Genomic DNA, 20,299 nt, shown 5'->3' with positions numbered 1-20,299 from the left:
TCCGTGCTGTCACCTTTCTCTGATTCTGTGATGCAAATTGCAAAAGAGAGTCAATGATCAGTATCAAAATGTAACAACTACCAGGAGTGGGGTTCGAACCCACGCGGGTATAAACCCATTGGATCTTAAGTCCAACGCCTTAACCACTCGGCCATCCTGGTCTTTTCAGAATCTTGCTCTATGTGTAATGTACTTGAGTGTCACTTCTTCTACGCTTTTCTTTGTCATCAAATAAATGGTTGGAATGGATTCAATGAAATTTGAAGCGTGTCTGACGCCATCTGTGGGGAGTGCCCATCAGCTGCTCACGCCAGTTCCTCGTTGGTGTCGTGCTGAATATCCCCATCTGTCACGCGGTTGATCAGGGTTCAATTCTCCAATGTCGAAGTCCCGGTGTTTCTGCCTTTAAAAGCTTCACTTTCATTTATCTCCAATATTTGATGTGGAAAATACACTGAATGTCGAACTCGGACCATCCGACTTTCCACAATTTAATTTCACTGATATTCCAGCGATTTTAAAACCTGCTCTCTGCCTCACTCTTCACCTCGATTTCAGAACACTAATAATGTGCAAGTTATGAATACGCAGAATCGAGCTGTTTGCAGACCCGGGCTAATTCAGCCGCTCTAAATAGAGAGAGAGAGACATACAGAAAGAAATTTATATTCGAATATTTGATGTGGAAAAAACATTGAAAGACTTACTCGGACCATCCCACTTTCCAAAATTTAATCTCACTGATCCTCCAACGATTTTAAAACTCTCTATTAAGGTCTCTCTATCTCTCTCTCCCCATGTCTCCATCTCTCTCCCTCGTTTTCTCTCTCTGTCTCTTTCTATCTCTCTCTCTGTGAATCTTTCCACAATGGCCCGTGAAATGAACTGTCATGAAATTATGACTTCAGGCGGAAAAGTCGAAATCCATTGTTCCTCAATCAGTCGATTGTCGCAATCAGTTGCTGAAAGCTGTTGATCTGACTTCAGCCGATGAAGAGCATTATTATCCCATTACCCATCGAGGGGTGCGGTGGCCAAGTGACGAAGCGTCGGTTTGCTAAACAAAACCGCGCGGGTTCGATCCGCGTCCGTACCTGTTTTCAGCTTCAAATATTAATGAAATGATCAATTTGATGACAGTTTGTTTCACTTTCCACGGGCCACTGTTGAAAGAAGACTCACTGTTCACATTTTCATCTCTCTGTTCGTTGAGATCCAGAATGAAGTGATGTGGGGTGCGAGGAAAAGAATAATCAAGAGAGACACTCAGAAAGAGATTCTCTCGGTCTGTCTGAGTCTGTGTCACTCTCTCTCCCTCCATCTGTCCAATCCCCGCAGATTTGAAAATCACAGGGTCAAAGAAGGAAACAGATTGGAACACATTGTCCCTGTGTCCTGTTTCAAAACCGACTCCCAGGAAAACGGCTCCGGTTGAATCGTTAAATGGTCAATGGTTTCTCTGTCTTTCTCTCAATATTCCGTTTGCCTTCTGGATTACCTGCTGCACCTGTATTTTGAATTTTTGTGTTTCATGCACGATGATACCCAGATCCCTCTGTACTGCAGCATTTTGTAGTATTTCTCAATTTAAATAATATTTTGCTTTTTTATTTTTCCAGCCAAAGTGGATGAATTCATATTTTCCCACCTTATATTCCATCTGCCAAATTTTTGCCCATTCGCTAAAACTGTCAATAGCCCTTTGTAGATAATGTGTGTCACCCTCGCAACTTGCTTTTCCACCTATTTTCGTATCATCAGCAAATTTGGCCACAATACACTCTGTCCCTTCATGCAAGTCATTGACATATATTGTAAATACTTGAGGTTCCATCACTGAGCCCTGCGGCACCCATCAGTTACCGATTGCCATTTTGAAAATGACCCTTTAATCCCAACTCTTTGTTTTCTGTTAGTGAGCAAACCCCCAATCTATGAGCTCTTATCTTGTGCCTGTTATTCTCTGCGTGGTAAAGGTCAGAAGCAGTGGCAGGAAGCGGCAGAAGGCACGGGTGTGTGTAAGCGTGGAGAATAACAAGCAGCAGGGATATCACCTTTTCTGTGGCACCTTATCGAATGCCTTTTGGAAATCCAAATATACTGCATCCATTGGTTCCCCTTTATCTACCCTGATCGCTACTTCCTCAAATAACTCGAATAAAATTGTCAGACACGATTTCCCATTCATAAAACCATGTTGACGATTCTAGATTGTATGATGAGTCCGCGAATGTCCTGCTCCGACTTCTTGACAATGGATTTTCATTTTGCACACACTCGTATCGGTTGAAACGCAGAGATAAAAGGATAAAAAGGTAACTCTAAACCGTAGTCGGCAGGATTCGAACCTGCGCGGGGAAACCCCAATGGATTTCTAGTCCATCGCCTTAACCATTCGGCCACGACTACTTGCTAAAAGCACAATGCTGCTCACTTAAAATCGTAATAATCCAGCGCTCTGCGACACCGAGCCGCAGAACTGGTGTGGGGATCAACCGTCGGTGAGGGGGTCGGTTGTTCACGCTCGTTGCTCGTTTGTATGGTGGTGGGTATCCCGACCTATTACATGGTCGACCTGGCTTCAAATACACCTGGACGATGAATTTCTTCTGCCTTCAAAGATATCATTTATCTCGAACATTGGACGTGTGATAAAAAGACTGATGAACGAACTCGGACAATCCCACTTTCCACAATATAATTTCACTGATATTTCAGCGATTTTAATTCTCACTCTCCGCGTCACCTCGATGTCAGAACCACAATAATGAGCAAGAAATGAAAGGCAGAGTCGCGTTGTGAAGAGACCCGGGCTAATTCAGCATCCCGAGTGGCTGATGGAGGCAGATTCAATGATGGCTTTCAAAACGGAACGGGATAAGTACTTGAAAGGAAAAAGGTTGCAGTGCTGGAGGGATAGCGCGGGGGGGGTGGGACTAGCTGGATTGGTCTTGCATAAAGCCGGCACGGACACGATGGACCAAAAGGCCTCCTTCCGTGCTGTCACCTTTCTCTGATTCTGTGATGCAAATGGCAAAAGAGAGTCAATGATCAGTATCAAAATGGAACGCAAACCGCACCGACCAGGAGTGGGGTTCGGACCCCACGCGGGTATAAAACCATCGGATCTTAAATCCAACGCCTTAACCACTCGGCCATCCTAGTCCTTTCATAACGTTGCTCTATGTGTAATGTGCTTGAGAGTCACTTCTTCTACGGTTTTGTTTGTCATCAAATAAATGGTTGGAATGGATTAAATGAAATTTGAAGCGTGTCCAACGCCAACAGTGGGGAGTGTCCATCAACTGTTCACGCCAGTTCCTCCTTCGTGTTGTGCTGAATATCCCCATCTGTCACGCGGTTGATCAGCGTTCAATTCTCCAATGTCGAAGTCCCGGTGTTGTTGCCTTTAAAAGCTTCACTTTCATTGATCTCCACTATTTGATGTGGAAAATACACTGAAAGTCGAACTCGGACCATCCGACTTTCCACAATTTAATTTCACTGATATTCCAGCGATTTTAAAACCTGCTCTCTGCCTCACTCTTCACCTCGATTTCAGAACACTAATAATGTGCAAGTTATAAATCCGCAGAATCGAGCTGTTTGCAGACCCGGGCTAATTCAGCCGCTCAAAATAGAGAGAGAGAGACATACAGAAAGGAATTTATTTCCAATACTTGATGTGGAAAAAACATTGAAAGACTAACTCGGACCATCCCACTTTCCAAAATTTAATCTCACTGATACTCCAACGATTTTAAAACTCTCTGTTAAGGTCTCTCTATCTCTCTCTCCCCATGTCTCCATCTCTCTCCCTCGTTTTCTCTCTCTGTCTCTTTCTATCTCTCTCTCTGTGAATCTTTCCACAATGGCCCGTGAAATGAACTGTCATGAAATTATTAGTTCAGGCGGAATAGTCGAAATCCAAAGCTCCTCAATCAGTCGATTGTCGCAATCAGTTGCTAAAAGCTGTTGATCTGACTTCACCCGATGAAGAACATTATCATCCGTTTTTGGCTCGTGGGGTGCGGTGGCCAATTGGAAAAGCGTTGGTCTCATTATAATAGAAAAGCGCGAGCTCGATCCCCGTCCGTACCTGTTTCCAGCTTTAACTTTTAATGAAATGACCTATTTGATGACAGTTTGTTTCACTTTCCACGGGCCACTGTTGAAAGAAGACTCACTGTTCACATTTCCATCTCTCTGTTAGTTAAGATCCAGAATAAAGTGATGTGAGGTGCGAAGAAAAGAGTGGGAAAGAGAGACACTCAGAAAGAGAGAGAGACACTGCGACAGAAAGAGACTCTCTCGGTCTGTCTGAGTCTGTGTCAGTCTCTCTCCCTCTATCTGTCCAATACCCGCAGATTTGAGAATCACAGGGTCAAAGAAGGAAACAGATTGGAACAAATTGAGCCTGTGTCCTTTTTCAAAACCGACTCCCAGGAAAACGGCTCCGGTTGAATCATTAAATGGTCAATATTTTCTTCTTCTTTCTCTCAATAGTCCAATATTTCGTTCGCCATCTGGATTACCTGCTGCACCTGCATGGTGACTTTTTGTGTTTCATGTACGATGACACTCATATCCCTCAGTACTGCAGCATTTTGTAGTATTTCTCCATTGAAATAATATTTTGCATTTTTATTTTTCCTGCCAAAGTGGATGAATTCACTTTTTCCCACCTTATATTCCATTTGCCAAATGTTTGCCCATTCGCTTAACCTGTCAATATCCCTTTGTAGATACTTTGTGTCACCCTCGCAACTTGCTTTTCCACATATTTTCGTATCATCAGCAAATTTGGCCAAAATGCGCTCTGTCCCTTCATCCAAGTCATTGATCCATATTGTAAATAGTTGAGGCCCGAGCACTGATCCCTGCGGCATCCGTCAGTTACCGAATGCCATTTTGAAAATGACCTTTAATCCCGACTCTTTGTTTTCTGTGAGTTGGCAAATCCCCAATCTATGGGCTCTTATCTTGTGTCTGTTATTCTCTGCGTGGTAAAGGTCAGAAGCAGTGGCAGGAAGCGGCAGAAGGCACGGGTGTGTGCAAGCGTGGAGAACAACAAGCAGCAGGGATATCACCTTTTCTGTGGCACCTTATCGAATGCCTTTTGGAAATCCAAATATACTGCATCCATTGGTTACCCTTTATCCACCCTGATCGTTACTTCCTCAAATAACTCTAATAAAATTGTCAGACACGATTTCCCATTCATAAAACCATGTTGACTATTCTAGATTGTATGATGAGTCCGCGAATGTCCTGCTCCGACTTCTTGACAATGGATTTTCATTTTGCACACACTCGGATCGGTTGAAACGCAGAGATTAAATGACAAAATGGTAACTCTAAACCGTAGTCGGCAGGATTCGAACCTGCGCGGGGAAACCCCAATGGATTTCTAGTCCATCGCCTTAACCACTCGGCCACGACTACTTGCTAAAAGCACAATGCTGCTCACTTAAAATCGTAATAATCCAGCGCTCTGCGACACCGAGCCACAGAACTGGTGTGGGTATCAACCGTCGGTGAGGGGGTCGGTTGTTCACGCTCGTTGCTCGTTTGGATCGTGGTGGGTATCCCGACCTATTGCATGGTAGACCTGGCTTCAAATACACCTGGACGATGAACTTCTTCTGCCTTTAAAGATATCATTTATCTCGAACATTGGACGTGTGATAAAAAGACTGATAAACGAACTCGGACAATCCGACTTTCCACAATATAATTTCACTGATATTTCAGCGATTTTAAATCTCACTCTCCGCGTCACCTCGAAGTCAGAACCACAATAATGAGCAAGAAATGAAAAGCAGAGTCGCGTTGTGAAGAGACCCGGTCTAATTCAGCATCCCGAAGTGGCTGACAGAGGCAGATTCAATGATGGCTTTCAAAGCGGAAAGGGATAAGTACTTGAACGGAAAAAAAAGTGCATTGCAAGGGGGATAGGGCGGGTAGTGGGACCAGCTGGATTGGTCTTGCATGGAGCCGGCACGGACACGATGGGCCAAAAGGCCTCATTCCGTGCTGTCACCTTTCTCTGATTCTGTGATGCAAATTGCAAAAGAGAGTCAATGATCAGTATCAAAATGTAACAACTACCAGGAGTGGGGTTCGAACCCACGCGGGTATAAACCCATTGCATCTTAAGTCCAACGCCTTAACCACTCGGCCATCCTGGTCTTTTCAGAATCTTGCGCTATATGTAATGTACTTGAGTGTCACTTCTTCTACGCTTTTCTTTGTCATCAAATAAATGGTTGGAATGGATTCAATGAAATTTGAAGCGTGTCTCACGCCATCGGTGGGGAATGTCCATCAACTGCTCACGCCAGTTCCACGTTGGTGTCGTGCTGAATATCCCCATCTGTCACGCGGTTGATCAGGGTTCAATTCTCCAATGTCGAAGTCCCGGTGTTTCTGCCTTTAAAAGCTTCACTTTCATTTATCTCCAATATTTGATGTGGAAAATACACTGAAAGTCGAACTCCGACCATCCCACTTTCCACAATTTAATTTCACTGATATTCCAGCGATTTTAAAACCTGCTCTCTGCCTCACTCTTCACCTCGATGGCAGAACCCGAAAAATGTGCAAGAAATGAAGACGCAGAATCGAGCTGTGAGCAATCCCGGGCTGATTCAGCAGCCCGCAACAGAGAGAGAGAGAGAGAAAGAAAGAGAAACAGAGAGCGAGACACAGGAAGAGAGACGGAGAGTGAGAGAGGCACTGATGAGGGCGCAGAGGAGGTTTGCGAGAAATATCCCACATACAACAATGAAATGAATGGCCAGTTAATCTGCGTTTTGGTGGTGTTAGTTGAAGAAGGAAGTTTCGCAAATTGTCATCAAATAAATATTCAAAATAGATTCACTGAAATTTGAAGGGTGTCCAACGCCATCTGTGGTGAGTGTCCATCACCAGATTACACCAGCTCCTCGTTAGTATTGTGGTGAGTATCCTCGCCTGTAACTCGAACACCCGCGGTTCAATTCCCCGACCGAAAGTGGAACTTTTGCTGCCTTCAAAAGCTTCACTTTCCGTCCTGTGCCAGTTCCTCGTTCGTGTTGTGGTGAAGGACAGGGAGAGACAGAGAGACAAAGACATCGGAAAGGGCGGAGAGGAGATTAACCAGAAAGATCTCACATACAGCAATGAAAAGGATGGTCAGTTCATCTGCTTTTTGGTGGTGTTCATTATCGTCCAGGTTTGGAAATTTGCGACCAGCAAGGCCCCACAAACAGCAATGACAGAGTAACAGGTGCATGAGGCAGATGGAACAAGAGTTTCAATGAGCAACATCAAAATGGAACGGAAATAACTGTTATAAGAAATGGGTTTCGAACCCACGCGGGTATAAACCCGTTGGATTTTTAGTCTAATATTTTAACCCCACGCCTCCAGGCTTGTCGATGTGTTGAGATGGTGCTGAGTATCCCCGAGTGGTTAAGGCGATGGATCAGAAATCCATTGGGATCTTTCCGCGAAGGTACGGATCCTGCCGACTGCGGATGCCATTATCAGCGGTTTAACAAGCAGCAAACTTCTCATTCTTCAGTGAATTAAAAATGCACGGCTTTGAACACTTCGAGTTTTATGCTCGTTGGAATTGATCTGCAAGATTTCACGAAATCGACGACAGAAATAGAACAAAGAATATGCCAAATGACCGATAGTCTGTCTCTCTCTGTGTGTTTGAGTCACCCGATGTGTTTCTGTCTGTTTGGGTGTGTGTGTTGGTATGTGCGCGCGCCACACATTTTCTCCGTTTTTCTGAATGGGTCTCTGTCTCTTTCTCTCTCTCCCACACTCTCTCCCGCGTTCCTCACATAATTTGACTCTGGACATGATCCAACAAAGAGATGGAAAAGTGGTCGTTCATCTTCTTTCACCAGTGGCCCGTGGAAAGATAAATAAAGTGTCATTAAGCACCAGGCCGAGTGGTTAAGGACTTAAGATCCAATTGGTTCACAACCGGGTGAACCCCATTCCAGGCAGCTCTTTAATTTAATCCCGTTACACTTTCATACTGCTCAGTTCCACTCGTTTCCCATCTGCATTATGTACCTGTTACTTTGTCATTGCGGTTTGTGGGACCTTGCTGTGCGCATGGCTGGAAACCTGGATGATGATCTTTCCTCAAACAATACCACCAAAAAACAGATGAACTGTTGGTTCTGATATCGAGGTGAAGGGTGAGGCAGAGAGCAGCTTTTAAAATCGCTGGAATATCAGTGAAATTAAATTGTGGAAAGCGGGATGGTCCGAGTTTGTCTTTCAGTGTATTTTCCGCATCCAATATTGCAGGTAAATTACAAGAGAAATGAAAGTGAATCTATTAAAGACAGCAAAAGTGTAACCTCCCTGTCGGGGAATTGAATCCTGGTCTTCCGCGTGGATTTTTCTCTCTGAATACACAGATTCCAATGTTGAAAACGTGACAGGAACATTCTCTCCAACACGAATTATAGAGAAGCCACTTGGAAATCCATGAACAGACATTGATGGCCTGATGGTAGCACTGGGTCTGGATATGGAATGGCCGGTTCAAATCACTGGAGAATGACAAGAATCCCATCGTTTTAATTCTGTTTGGGAATCAAATCACTTATTTAATTTTTTTAAATAAAGCATTAAGCAATATAAGAGCATAAGAACATAAAATAGGAGCAGGAGTAGGCCACTCGGCCCCTCGAACCTGCACCGCCATTCAATAAGATCATGGCTGATCTTCGACCTCAACTCCACTTCCCGCCCGATCCCCATATCCCTTGATTCCCGAGAGTCGAAAAAATTATCGATCTCAGTCTTGAATATATTGAATGACTCAGCATCCACAGCCCTCTGGGGTTGAGAATTCCTAAGATTCACAACCCTCTGAGTGAAGAAATTCCTCCTCATCTCAGTCTTGAATGGCCGAACCCTTACCCTGAGACTATGCCCCCTAGTTCTCGACTCTCCAGCCAGAGAAATCAGCCTCTCGGCATGTACCCTGTCAAGCACCCTCAGAATCTTATGTGTTCCAATGAAATCACCTCACATTCTTAAAAACTCCAGAAAGTATAGTCCCATTCTACTCAACCTCTCTTCATAGGACAAACCTCTCACCCCAGGAATTAATTTGGTGAACCTTCGTTGCACCGCCTCAAAGGCAAATATATCCTTCCTTAGATAAGGAGACCAAAACTCTGCGCAGTACTCTAGGTGAGGTCTCACCAATGCCCTGTACAACTGTAGTAAGACTTCCTTACTGTTGTACTCCAACCCCCTTGCAATAAACGCCAACATGCCGTTTGCCTTCCTCATTGCTTGCTGCACCTGCATAATCACTTTTTGTGTTTCTTGTACGAGGACACCCAATTCTTCCTGAACACCAAATTTTACTAATTTCTCAACATATAAAAATATTCTGCTTTTCAATTTTTCATACCGAATTGTAAAACCTCACATTTCCCCACATCTTACTCCACCTGGCACCTTCTTACCCATTCACTTAGCCTGTCTATATCCCTTTGCAGACTCATTGTGTCCTCCTCACAGCTTACTTTCCCACCTAGCTTTGTATCATCAGCAAACTTGGATGCATTGCACTCGGTCTGTTCATCTAAGCCATTGATATAGATTGTAAATAGCTGAGGCCCAAGCTCCGATCCTGGCGGCACCCCACTCCTTACAGCCTGCCAACCTGAAAATGACCCATTTATCCGCACTCTATTTTCTGTCCGTTAACCAATCCTCTATCCGTGCTAATGGATTATCCCAACTCCATGAACCCTTACATTGTGCAACAACCTTTGATGTGGCATCTTATCGAATGTCTTTTGAAAATCCAAATGTACGACATCCATTGGTTCACCTTTATCTATCCTGCTAGTTGCATCCTCAAAAAACTCGAATAAATTTGTCAAACACGATTTCCCTTTCATTAAACAACGTTGACTCTGCCGAATCATATTATGATGTTCTAAGTGCCCTGTTACCACTTCCTTAATAATGGATTTCAAATATTCCCGACGGCAAGAGGTCAGGCTAATTGGCCTGTCGTTCCTTGTTTTTTCTCCCCCTCCCTTCTTGAATAGCGGGATAACATTTGCTGCATTCCAATCCACTGGGACCATTCCAGAATCTCGAGAATTTGGGAAGATCATAACCGATGCATCCACTATCTCTGCATCCACCTCTTTTTGAACCCACGGATGTTGGCCATCAGGTTCAGGGGATTTGTTGGCTTTTTGTCCCATTAGTTTGTCCAGTACTTTTTCTCCAGCGATATTAATTGTATTAAGTTCCTTCCTCTCATTTACCCCCTGGTTCCCCATTATTTTTGTTATGCTTTTTGTGTCTTCCACTGTGAAAACAGAGAAACAAATATTTGTTTAACCTATCTGCCACTTTCTGATTACCTATGAAAATTTCTCCTGTCTCAGCCTCTAAGAGACCAACGTTTACTTTTGCTGCTCTCTTCCTTTTTACATCGAAACATAGAAACAAAGAAAATAGGAGCAGGAGTAGGCCTTTCGGCCCTTCGAGCCTGCTCCGCCATTCAATACGATCATAGCTGATTCTTTATCTCAATAACATATTCCCGCTCTCTCCCCATACCCCTTGATGACTTCTGTGCCCAGAAATCTATCAATGTCCTTCTTAAATATACTCAGTGACATGGCCTCCACAGGCTTCTGGGTAGAGAATTCCAGTGTTTCATCACCCTTTGAGTGAAGACATTTCTCCTCATCTCAGTCCGAAATGTCCTGCTCCGTTTCCTAGACTGTGACCCCTCGTTCTGGACCCCCCAGCCAGGGGAAACATCCTCCTTGCATCCAGCCTGTCTAGCCCTGTCAGAGTTTTATACGTTTCAATGAGATCCCCTCTTATTCTTTTAAACTCGAGTGAATACAGGCTTAGTCGACACAATATCTCCTCATACGACAGTGCTGCCATCATAGGAATCAGTGTGGTGAAACTTCGCTGCACTCCCTCCATGCCAAGTGTATCCTTTCTTAGGTAAGGAGGCCAAAACTGCACACAAACAGGTGTGGTCTCACCAAAGCCCTGTATAACTGCAGTGAGATATCTTTTCTCCTGTACTCAAATCCACTTGCAATGAAGGCCCACATATCAATTGCCTTCCTAACTGCTTGCTGCACCTGCATGTTTGCTTTCAGTGATTGGTGTACAAGGACACCCAGGTCCTTTTTTACATCAACGTTTCCCAATCGATCACAATTTAAATAATACGCTGCCTTTCTGTTTTTCCATCCGAAGTGGATAACTTCACATTTATCCACGTTATACTGCATCTGCCATGTATTTGCCCACTCACTCAACTTGTCTAAATCGCCTTGAAGCCTCTTTGCATCATCCTCACAACTCACCATCCCACCTAGTTTTGTATCATCAGCAAACTTGGAAATATTAAGGGGCCAAAGAACGGATCCCCGCGGTACCCCACTAGTTACCACCTGCAACCCCGAAAAAGACCCATTTATTCCAACTCTCTGTTTCCTGTCTGTGAACCAATTTTCAATCCATGCCAGTATATTAACCCCAATCCCATGTGATTTAAGTTTGCACACGAACCTCTTTTGTGGGAGTTTCTCAAAGGCCTTCTGAAAATCATAATAAACCACATCCATTGGTTTCCCCCTTATCTATCCTACCAGTTACACCCTCAAAAACCTCCAGTAGGTTTGTCAAACAAGATTTCCCTTTCATAAATCCATGTTGACTTTGTCTAATCCCATTGATATTTTCGAAGTGTCCTGTTATCATATCTTTTATAATAGACTCGAGCATTTTCCCTTCTATTGATGTTAGGCTAATCGGTCTGCAGTTCCCTGTTTTCTCTCCCGCCTTTTCCAAACAGTGTGGTTACCTTTGCCACCCTCCAATCTGCAGGGATTTCACCAAAATCTATACAATTTTTGAAGATGACATCCAATGCATCCATTATTTCCATAGCTAACTATTTTAATACTCTGGGATGCAGATTGTCAGGCCGTGGCGATTTATCGGCTTTCAGTTCCATTAATTTCTCCAGCACTATTTTTTAACAAACACTAATTTCCTTTAACACCTCCTTCTCACTAGACCCTTGGTTCCCGAGCATATCTGGGAAGTTGTTTGTGTCCTCTTCCTTGAAGACAGAACCAAAGTATTTGTTTAATTGCTCTGCCATTTCCTTGTACCTATTATAAATTCTCCCGTTTCTGACTGTGAGGCACCTGCATTTGTCTTCACTAATCTTTTTCTTTTTACATACTTGTAGAAGCTTTAACAGTCTGCTTTTATGTTCCTTGCAAGTTTACTCTCATGCTCTATTTTCCCCTTTTAATCTTTTCTGCTGAATTATGAACTGATCCCAATCCTCAGTCTTGCTACATTTTCTGGCAACTTAATATGCCTCCTCTTTGGATCTAAAATTATGCTTAATTTCTTTTGTTAGCCATGGTTGGGCCGCTTTTCCTTTTGTGTTTTTGCGTCAGAAAGGAATGTATAATTGATGCAGTTCATGCATTCATTCCTTAAATGTTAACCATTGCCAATCCACCATCATGGTAATCCCCAATCTATCACAGCCAACTCACTCCTCATTCTTCGTAGTTTCCTTTGTTTAGATTTAGGACCCTAGTTTCGATTGGACTATTTCACTTTCCATCTAAATGAAGAATTCTATCATGTCATGGCCATTCTTTCGAAAAGGACCACACAAACAAGATCATTAATTAACCCCTTCTCATTGCACAATATCCAATTAAGGATAGTCTGTTCCCTATTTGTCTCCTCAACGTACTGGTCTAAAAAAACTTCTCGGACTCACTCCAGGAATTCATCCTCCACAGTATTATTACTAATTTGGTTTGGCCAAATCAAGATGTAGATTAAAGTCACCCATGATAACTACAGTACCCTTGTTACATGCATCCCTAATTTCCTGTTTGATGCCATTCCCTACATTACCACTACTGGTATTGATTCATGTTATCATGAAGAATCTTTTTTGTTTTCATTTTATTCCGTTTACCTTATTTTATGGACACTGTACAATTGGTGGATGAAAATAAAATCAGCAATCATTTTGAGAGAATTGTTGTAACCTGGAGTTCAGGTTACATGAGCTGATGCCTGATTGCTGGACGCTTAACTTTAATATATTGATTGGTAAAAAATGGTCCTTGCCTGGACACAGTTTGCAATCCAGGGATTTGAGCAGAAAATCTCGGCTGACACTCCAGTGCAGTACTGAGGGAGCGCTGCACTGTTGGAGATGCCGTCTTTGGGATGAGGCGTTAAACTGAGGACCTCACAGGTGGATGCAAAAGATCCCATGGTACTATTCGAAGAAGAGCAGTGGAGTTCTCCCCGATGTCCTGGCCAATATTTATCACTCAACCAAGACCTAAAACAGATTATCTCATCATTTTCTTCATTGCTGTTTATGGGAGCTTGCTGTGCTCAAATTGTCTGCCTGCATTACAACAGTGAGTACAGTTAAAAGTATTTCTTTGATTGTAAAGCGCTTTGGGACAACGTGACACTGGGAAAGGCGCTATAGACATGCAAGACTTTCTATCTTTCTCATTCTGCATGGGATCATTTGACTGAGATAATCTGATACACCCCTCTACCCATGATTCCTCTCTTGCTTTGTGCTTTTTGCAAACATAAATATTGATTTTTAATTTTTTTATAAGTGTATATATCCCACGTCTATTTTTCTGATTGGATGAAATTTGATGAAGAAGATTCTCCACGCCCGAAACGATAAACTTTGTTCTTTCAGATTTAGAATATTTTGCTTTTTGTTACAGTGCTGTGGGACTCTGTCCAGTTTACTAACACAACAGAAGGGGTAAGAGTACAGGCTGATTTAATGCAGAATACAGCAGGTCACTGGGAAAGTTACACACTGTACAGAGCAGCTGGTAAAACTCCTGCTGTAAATAAAGGGCAGGGTCAGTTACACAAGACTGAGTGACTTTATTGTGCAGCCTCCAGGCATCATCTTCACAACTGTCAAAATTAAACCCAAAACCTGTTCCCCCAGAACAGACATTAACTGGCTCGCCTGCTTCATCTGCTGCTGTTCTGCTTCTGCACTCACCCACTCCAAGCTGATTACAATGAGTTGTTTTATGATTATTTTGTGCTATCTGTGTGTTGATCACATTCCTGTGTCTACGTTGCTGTTTTTTTTATCTGTCTGTCTTTCACTGGTTCTGTCTCTCTGTCAATATATTTATCTTTCTCAGTCTTCTTTCTGGCATTTTTCTGTCTTGTTACTTCACCCTCTTTTAATTTCTGTCTCTGTATCACTGTTCCATTTCTATATTTTTTCTCTGTCACCCTTTGCTTCTCTCTTTATATCTCTATGTTTCTGTCTTCCATCTTTATCTCTTCTTTCCATTTGCCTCGCTGTCCCTCTCGCTCGTTGTCTCCCCACTCTCTCTCTATCTCTGTCTCTTTTGCCTTCTCACCCCCTTTTCAACTCTTTCTCTCTCTTTCGCTCTGCATTTCACTCTCTCTGTTCTGTCTCTCCTTTTCTTTATTTCTCTCTTCACTTTCTCCATCTCTTTCTTTTTTATGAATTCACAATCAACTTTAATTTCGTTGTCCGCAGACTATGTAAAAGCATCATTAATTCTTGCACATTAGTCCAACATTATCTTTTATACAAATGAAGAAAAAGTAACAGTACAATTGGACGCTTTTTATCAACATAAAAACTCCAATTTCTTCTGTTCAGATACATATATTGTAATTATATTCATAAACATATTTATTTACATAGCTGCCTCCGCAGTTCAGAATTAATTCATTGTGTAAAGTGTTTTGAGATGTGTTAATATAAAGGGCAGTGTACAAATTCCGTTTCAATGAATTACATTGTCCATTTGTAGACCAGAAAATATCCGCCTCTTTCTTTTGTTGTCTCACTTTGTCTCTTTTGCTGTCTGTCGCTCTCCTGCACTGATTTTTTCTGTGTCTCCAGTTCTGTTTGTTTCACTTCTTTTATCTCTATTGCCCTGTTTCAATCTCTCTTTGTAATTTTCCCTGTGTGCCTCTCACTTTCTGTCCACTTTCCTTCTGCACCTCTGAGTTTCTTTCTCCATTTGTCTACCTGTTTCTCTCAACTTTCTCTCGCTGGTAAACTCCCTCTCTTTCCCTTAATCTGTGTTATTCATTTCCTGTCTCTGTTTTCTAATGTATACATGCTCCTTTCCTGTTTGTGCTTTTTCTCCATGTATTTCTTTCTCATTATATTTTTCTCCTTCCACGTTATTTCCACCTCTCTTGTCTTTTCTATTTATCTTCCTGCCCCCACTATGTTTCTGCCCTTTATTCTTTCTCCCTCTTTTCTGTTTATTTCTTTTTCTTTTTGATTGTCTCCAGCTGTTTCTCCATCTAAATCTCTTACTCTGTTTCTTCACGTCTTTCTTTAACTTGTGAACTGTCCTTTTCTCTCTGCCCCTTTCTGCACTTCAGTCACTTTCACTTTCTTTTTCTCTACGTCTTCCTTTCTTTCACTTTCTTCACTATTCCTTTCACAGTTATCTGCTTTTCTCTCTGTTTATGGCTCTAACTGTCTCTCATTTCCCTTTTCTATCTGCCTCTGTATGTCAGTTTTTCTCAATGTCTCTTCCTCTCCTTGCCTCCATCAATCTATCTATCCATCTATCTACTTTTTGTTCTGTCTGTCTGTCTATCTCTGTCATTCTATCTCTCCATTCATGTGGAGTGCACCCATTCTGATCAGGCCCACAGCAGCTACTTTGATTGATAGGTTTGGCGATTTTGCAGGACGGCCATTTAGTTGAAGTTCAGTTGAGCTCTTTAGTGCCGCCTGTTTGAGCAACAATTCATGTGTTGTCTGCAGAGCGAATCACGCCTCAAAGGGTCATATTATCAATAAAATATAATTTCAGAATCAGACATAAGATTATTTCAGCGAATATAAAATGTACTTTCCATCCGGTGGGAAGTGCAGGGGGTGGAGTATGAAATGGCCAGAAATAGTTCTAGTGCTTGAAACCCTTCAGCTCTTTCTACGATTTCACTAATTTAACAATTAGATTGAGTGGGTATTTCACCGCGTTCTTCAGCTCCTCCCTGAATTTAGCCTGGGTCAGGACATAAATACACGTGTTTGTGCAGGAACTGAGAAGCTGCAGTATTCTTGATGTGGATTCTGTGATATAACGAGGGTCAGTGAAGGAATTATAATACCGAGTGTCTGTCATTCGCCGATAAATGTTATTTACAACCTGTGTCATCCATAATAGGATAAAACTGCCCGATATACTGAAGAGTAAAATGATGGATTTCTTTCGGTTCTCCATCTCTGGATCCTGGTGATTCTCTCCATTGCTGCGGCCCCGGAGTCCCCTGCGGACTCGACTGACCACCAAAATGCGTCTGACCGTCAGAACATTGAGCAGCAAAATCAGAAAGAACGGGACACAAGGGGTTAAAATGAGGTGAAATAACTCAAATGCGGCCCATACTGGGGAAGTACGGAAGATCACTTTAAAGATACAATCTCTGGGAACATTATCAATTATAAGGTAAGGTTCATATATGAAGTACCAGGGAACACTCTCTAAAAAGCCCAACACACTCACTGTCCCTATTACTGCAAGCGCCGTTTTCTCGTTGCAATATTTTGTTTTAAGATTCTCATAACAAATAGCCACAAATCGATCACAGGTGAAAGCGACTGTGAGCCAGACGGATACCACTGTGGCTGCAGAACCCAAGTACTTAATGGGACGACACACGGGAGTAATGAACAAGAATGAATTGCGGAAATAAATTTGACCAACCCGTGTCAATATCAGATCAGTGATAACGACCAGGAGATCGGCCACAGACATTCCTACCAGATAGCAACTGATACATTTGGAGAGCCCGCACTTTCCTCGGGACAGGATCAGAATCGCCACCAAGTTAACTGTAAGAGAGAGAAAAGGAAGCATAGAAATTACTGATCAGACCTGGAGCCAAAGCAGCAATTTGACAGGATCTGGGGTTAAATTTCCAGCTTTGTTCCTGCATCGAACGGTGGAAACTGATTCATTCACCTGGAGAGCGCTTTCAGGAAGAGAGATGTTTTTAAACTCAATTATAAATAATGAATTGTGAAATCGATAAAGAAAGTGAATAAATGAGCACCGGATCCACTGGAAGGGCCGAGTGAGAGCGCAGTGCCGGTGGGGAAGTGAGAAGGAGTTTTCCCGAGCGCGAATCCAACGGGTTAAAGTCGGATTTGGCTCCAGACTGACGGGAAAGAGAGCAGAGGCTGGGAAGGTGAGGGGATAGGCGGAGGTGCAGCTGGTTTGTTGCCCTGGGTTAAGAGAACCGACAGGGGTTGGCACAAAACGGGGAAAGGCCGAGAGTGGCTGGAAGGGAGTCAGGAACAGCTGGTGTGAGAAAGCGGATGAACTGAAGCAATGGATGAGGAGACAGAGGATTCAATGTGGTGGTTGGAGAGACTGGGATTCACAGGGAGAGACTGCAGCAGAATGTGAGAGGAAATCTAATCTATAGACCCCACTAACACAATCCAACTAATAAATTCAACAGTTCATTTCAGTGGTTATTGGTGTCAGGGAACCGCTCATTGGCTATAAAATGTGCTCATTAAATTTAATTTGCACATTCAATTAAAATTAAATCAAAATGTATTCATTAAATCAACCTCGTTCTTCATTGAATTCCGCTGATACCGAGTTTTTAGAATACAGTATCATAATAATTCATTAGGATCAAAAAATCACTGATTCTATTCTTTAAATACATTTGAATTATGTTTATTTATTCAGTCAGTGAATAAGGAAAAGTAACAATCACCAAAACAGACTGAGGTCCTGATAACGATAAACACACCCAGCGAGAGTGCAATAAAACTCTCACAATCTGACAACTTCCTATTAACATCTTCAAGTCACATTTCCTCTTCATAATTGTACTGGAAGTTTCATCAGTTCATTCCGATGAATTATTCACCCTGCTGTCGCTTTTTCGCTCTCTCTCTCATTCTCTCATTCTCTCTCTGTCTCTCCCTTTCTCTCTTTCTCTCTCTTTCTCGTCTCACGCTCCTCCTCCCCCCTCTCGTTTTCCCTCTCCGCCTCAGTCTCTATCGCTTCTCTATCTATTAGTTGTCAGATTGTGAGGGTTTTATTGCACTCTCGCTCTTCTATCTATTATTCTGCCCTCTCTACTCTCTTTCTCAATGCGCCCTTTTCACTTTCGATTCAATCCTAACTTCCTGCCCCTACATTCTGTTCACCAGCCCCGTGTTCCACGGATCCTATTCTCAGTGTCAGTTTGTTAAATAGTGAAGCCTCTGTGGAATAGTTTACTGTTACTACAGATTTCCAAGTTTCCTCCTGTTCGCCTACGCTGTTTGCTTCATCTGCAAATCATGGAAGAAACATAGAAATCTGTAAAATCATGGAAGAAATACATCTTCCAGATTTCACAACAATTGAAATTCCTTCTCCTGTAATTATAAAGTACACCATTAGATAGCGGTGTTGTTCTTCAAACAAAACGCCAACGTCACCGCTGCTGCTCAGAATTCACAGATAAATAGAAGGACTCAGGATTCCAACAGTTACAGTGCAAACTGACACAGCATAACACCAAAACATTGTATCTTAGAATGAATTCATCCACAGTGAAGCAGAAAAGGAGATGTGAAAGATTCAGCAACAAACTCAATACAGAAGCCAGACAACTGGAGCTCTGTCAGATGAACGCAATGAAATAACATTTCATAAGTGATAACCAATAAATAGACTGAAACCCCTGTTAAACTGAACCATGTTATTGGGGAAGGGGGACTTTGCTCTGCCTTCTTGGAACACTGAGACCGTGAGCTGTCTCATTATCAATCACTGAAAACACATTTATGAAAAAATATTCCAGGACACGTTAGTTCCACAACATGAAACTGTTAACAGCTCCTGATGGTCTGATACCATCTCTTAGTCCAGACACCTGATTCCAATACATTCAGTACAGAGAATAATCCAGGAACAATGCCAGTTTGGGATATACAAAGGTCATTGCAGATATAATGGAATTGCGACAAGACCGAACGTTTAGAAGTTATTGAACAGTACATTCAGTTATTGAACAGTACATTCAGTTATTGAACAGTACATTCAGTACAGAGTAGTGTACATTCAGTACACCCAGTAACAATGCCAGGGTTGGATTTCCAAAGATCATTACAGACCAGCTCCAACAAGACCAACTTAACACATTCCATCATTAAACTGGTAGAGCAGCTCAGGCTACCGTGCAAAACATGCAGGGAGAAAAAATATTTCGCCAAGGACAGCAGCACAGTTAACACCGATTTACGCCATTATCAGCTGAGATAACAGCTTACCCGGCACTCCAACGGCTGAAAGGGCAGGATAGTAAATGTCTTCTATCTGAAATATTACTGGATATCCCATTTCTGTGAGAAGCTGTCACTTCTGTTGGTCTGGTAAACATAACTCCAGAAGACGCCCTGAACTGATGAATTCCAATGAACCCTGATTTATACAGGGGACAAGTCGACACTGACATGGTTATACTCCTGATCATTGCTATTAGTTACAGTCACTTGAACAAACACATTACATCAGCAGCTTTGACTCCGATATAAATAATGTGGTGGATATAACACAAACATCTCAAAGTCCAGGACATTATCTTAATGAGACCTCTCTCAGGAATAAAGTTAAAATCTGTGCTCATACAGGACTGATCCAACAATAATGAGCGGCTTCATTTACAGTTTTCATATAATTGTATTGGTCATGTTCACTCTTGGCGATTCATTTATAATGTATACCGATTTATCCGCAGTGTACATTAAATCCAGGGACTCAACCAGACCCGTTTCACTCTGTTCCTGCAGTTTCCCAGTCAAAATATGAATTTTGAGTCTCCGACACGAGGAGAGTTAAAGGGCAGGTTGAGGATTGCAGCCTAGAAATGACTGTGGGTGATATTAGGGGACGGAGACTGAAAGTGCCCCATTGGGATTCCACTCTCCGCTATTTTACTGCAGGTGTTTACCCGTTTATTCTACATTGGTTAACGGGTCCAGTAAAATTGGCCCCGTGTAACGCCGAGCTGAACTGATGACCTGATTTGACCTCCATCACAAAGGCCCCCTGTTTCCCTCACCCGCCTCCATTCCTTCCTCAGCCCATTGCCATTGAGTCCCTCATCCATGCCTCTGTCCCTTCCAGACTCCATTCCTCCAATACAGTCCTGGCCGGCCACC

At 42.6% G+C, this 20,299-nt stretch overlaps 1 protein-coding gene and 5 non-coding genes across 6 annotated transcripts; all 6 read right to left on the bottom strand.

The window, feature by feature from the left end:
* Nucleotides 1–78: 78 nt before the first annotated feature.
* trnal-uaa (transfer RNA leucine (anticodon UAA)) lies at nucleotides 79–161 on the bottom strand. Its single transcript has one exon. It is a non-coding gene; the product is annotated as a tRNA-Leu (tRNA).
* Nucleotides 162–2,327: 2,166 nt separating this feature from the next.
* trnas-aga (transfer RNA serine (anticodon AGA)) lies at nucleotides 2,328–2,409 on the bottom strand. The gene has a single exon. It is a non-coding gene; the product is annotated as a tRNA-Ser (tRNA).
* Nucleotides 2,410–3,081: 672 nt separating this feature from the next.
* trnal-uaa (transfer RNA leucine (anticodon UAA)) lies at nucleotides 3,082–3,165 on the bottom strand. Its single transcript has one exon. It is a non-coding gene; the product is annotated as a tRNA-Leu (tRNA).
* Nucleotides 3,166–5,363: 2,198 nt separating this feature from the next.
* Nucleotides 5,364–5,445, bottom strand: trnas-aga (transfer RNA serine (anticodon AGA)). Its single transcript has one exon. It is a non-coding gene; the product is annotated as a tRNA-Ser (tRNA).
* Nucleotides 5,446–6,108: 663 nt separating this feature from the next.
* trnal-uaa (transfer RNA leucine (anticodon UAA)) lies at nucleotides 6,109–6,191 on the bottom strand. Its single transcript has one exon. It is a non-coding gene; the product is annotated as a tRNA-Leu (tRNA).
* Nucleotides 6,192–16,055: 9,864 nt separating this feature from the next.
* Nucleotides 16,056–19,478, bottom strand: LOC137315801 (probable G-protein coupled receptor 139). The gene is made up of 2 exons (XM_067980283.1): nucleotides 19,409–19,478; nucleotides 16,056–16,960 (listed from the first exon to the last, which is right to left on the bottom strand). Exons 1-2 carry the CDS (start codon nucleotides 19,476–19,478, stop codon nucleotides 16,056–16,058), a joined length of 975 nt encoding a protein of 324 aa, XP_067836384.1.
* Between the last annotated feature and the right edge of the window lie 821 nt (nucleotides 19,479–20,299).

Source organism: Heptranchias perlo, unplaced genomic scaffold, assembly GCF_035084215.1.
Source record: "Heptranchias perlo isolate sHepPer1 unplaced genomic scaffold, sHepPer1.hap1 HAP1_SCAFFOLD_56, whole genome shotgun sequence".
Lineage (NCBI taxonomy): Eukaryota > Metazoa > Chordata > Chondrichthyes > Hexanchiformes > Hexanchidae > Heptranchias > Heptranchias perlo.
The sequence above is the reverse complement of the archived record's forward strand: the minus strand, read 5'-3'. Positions and strand labels throughout refer to the sequence as shown.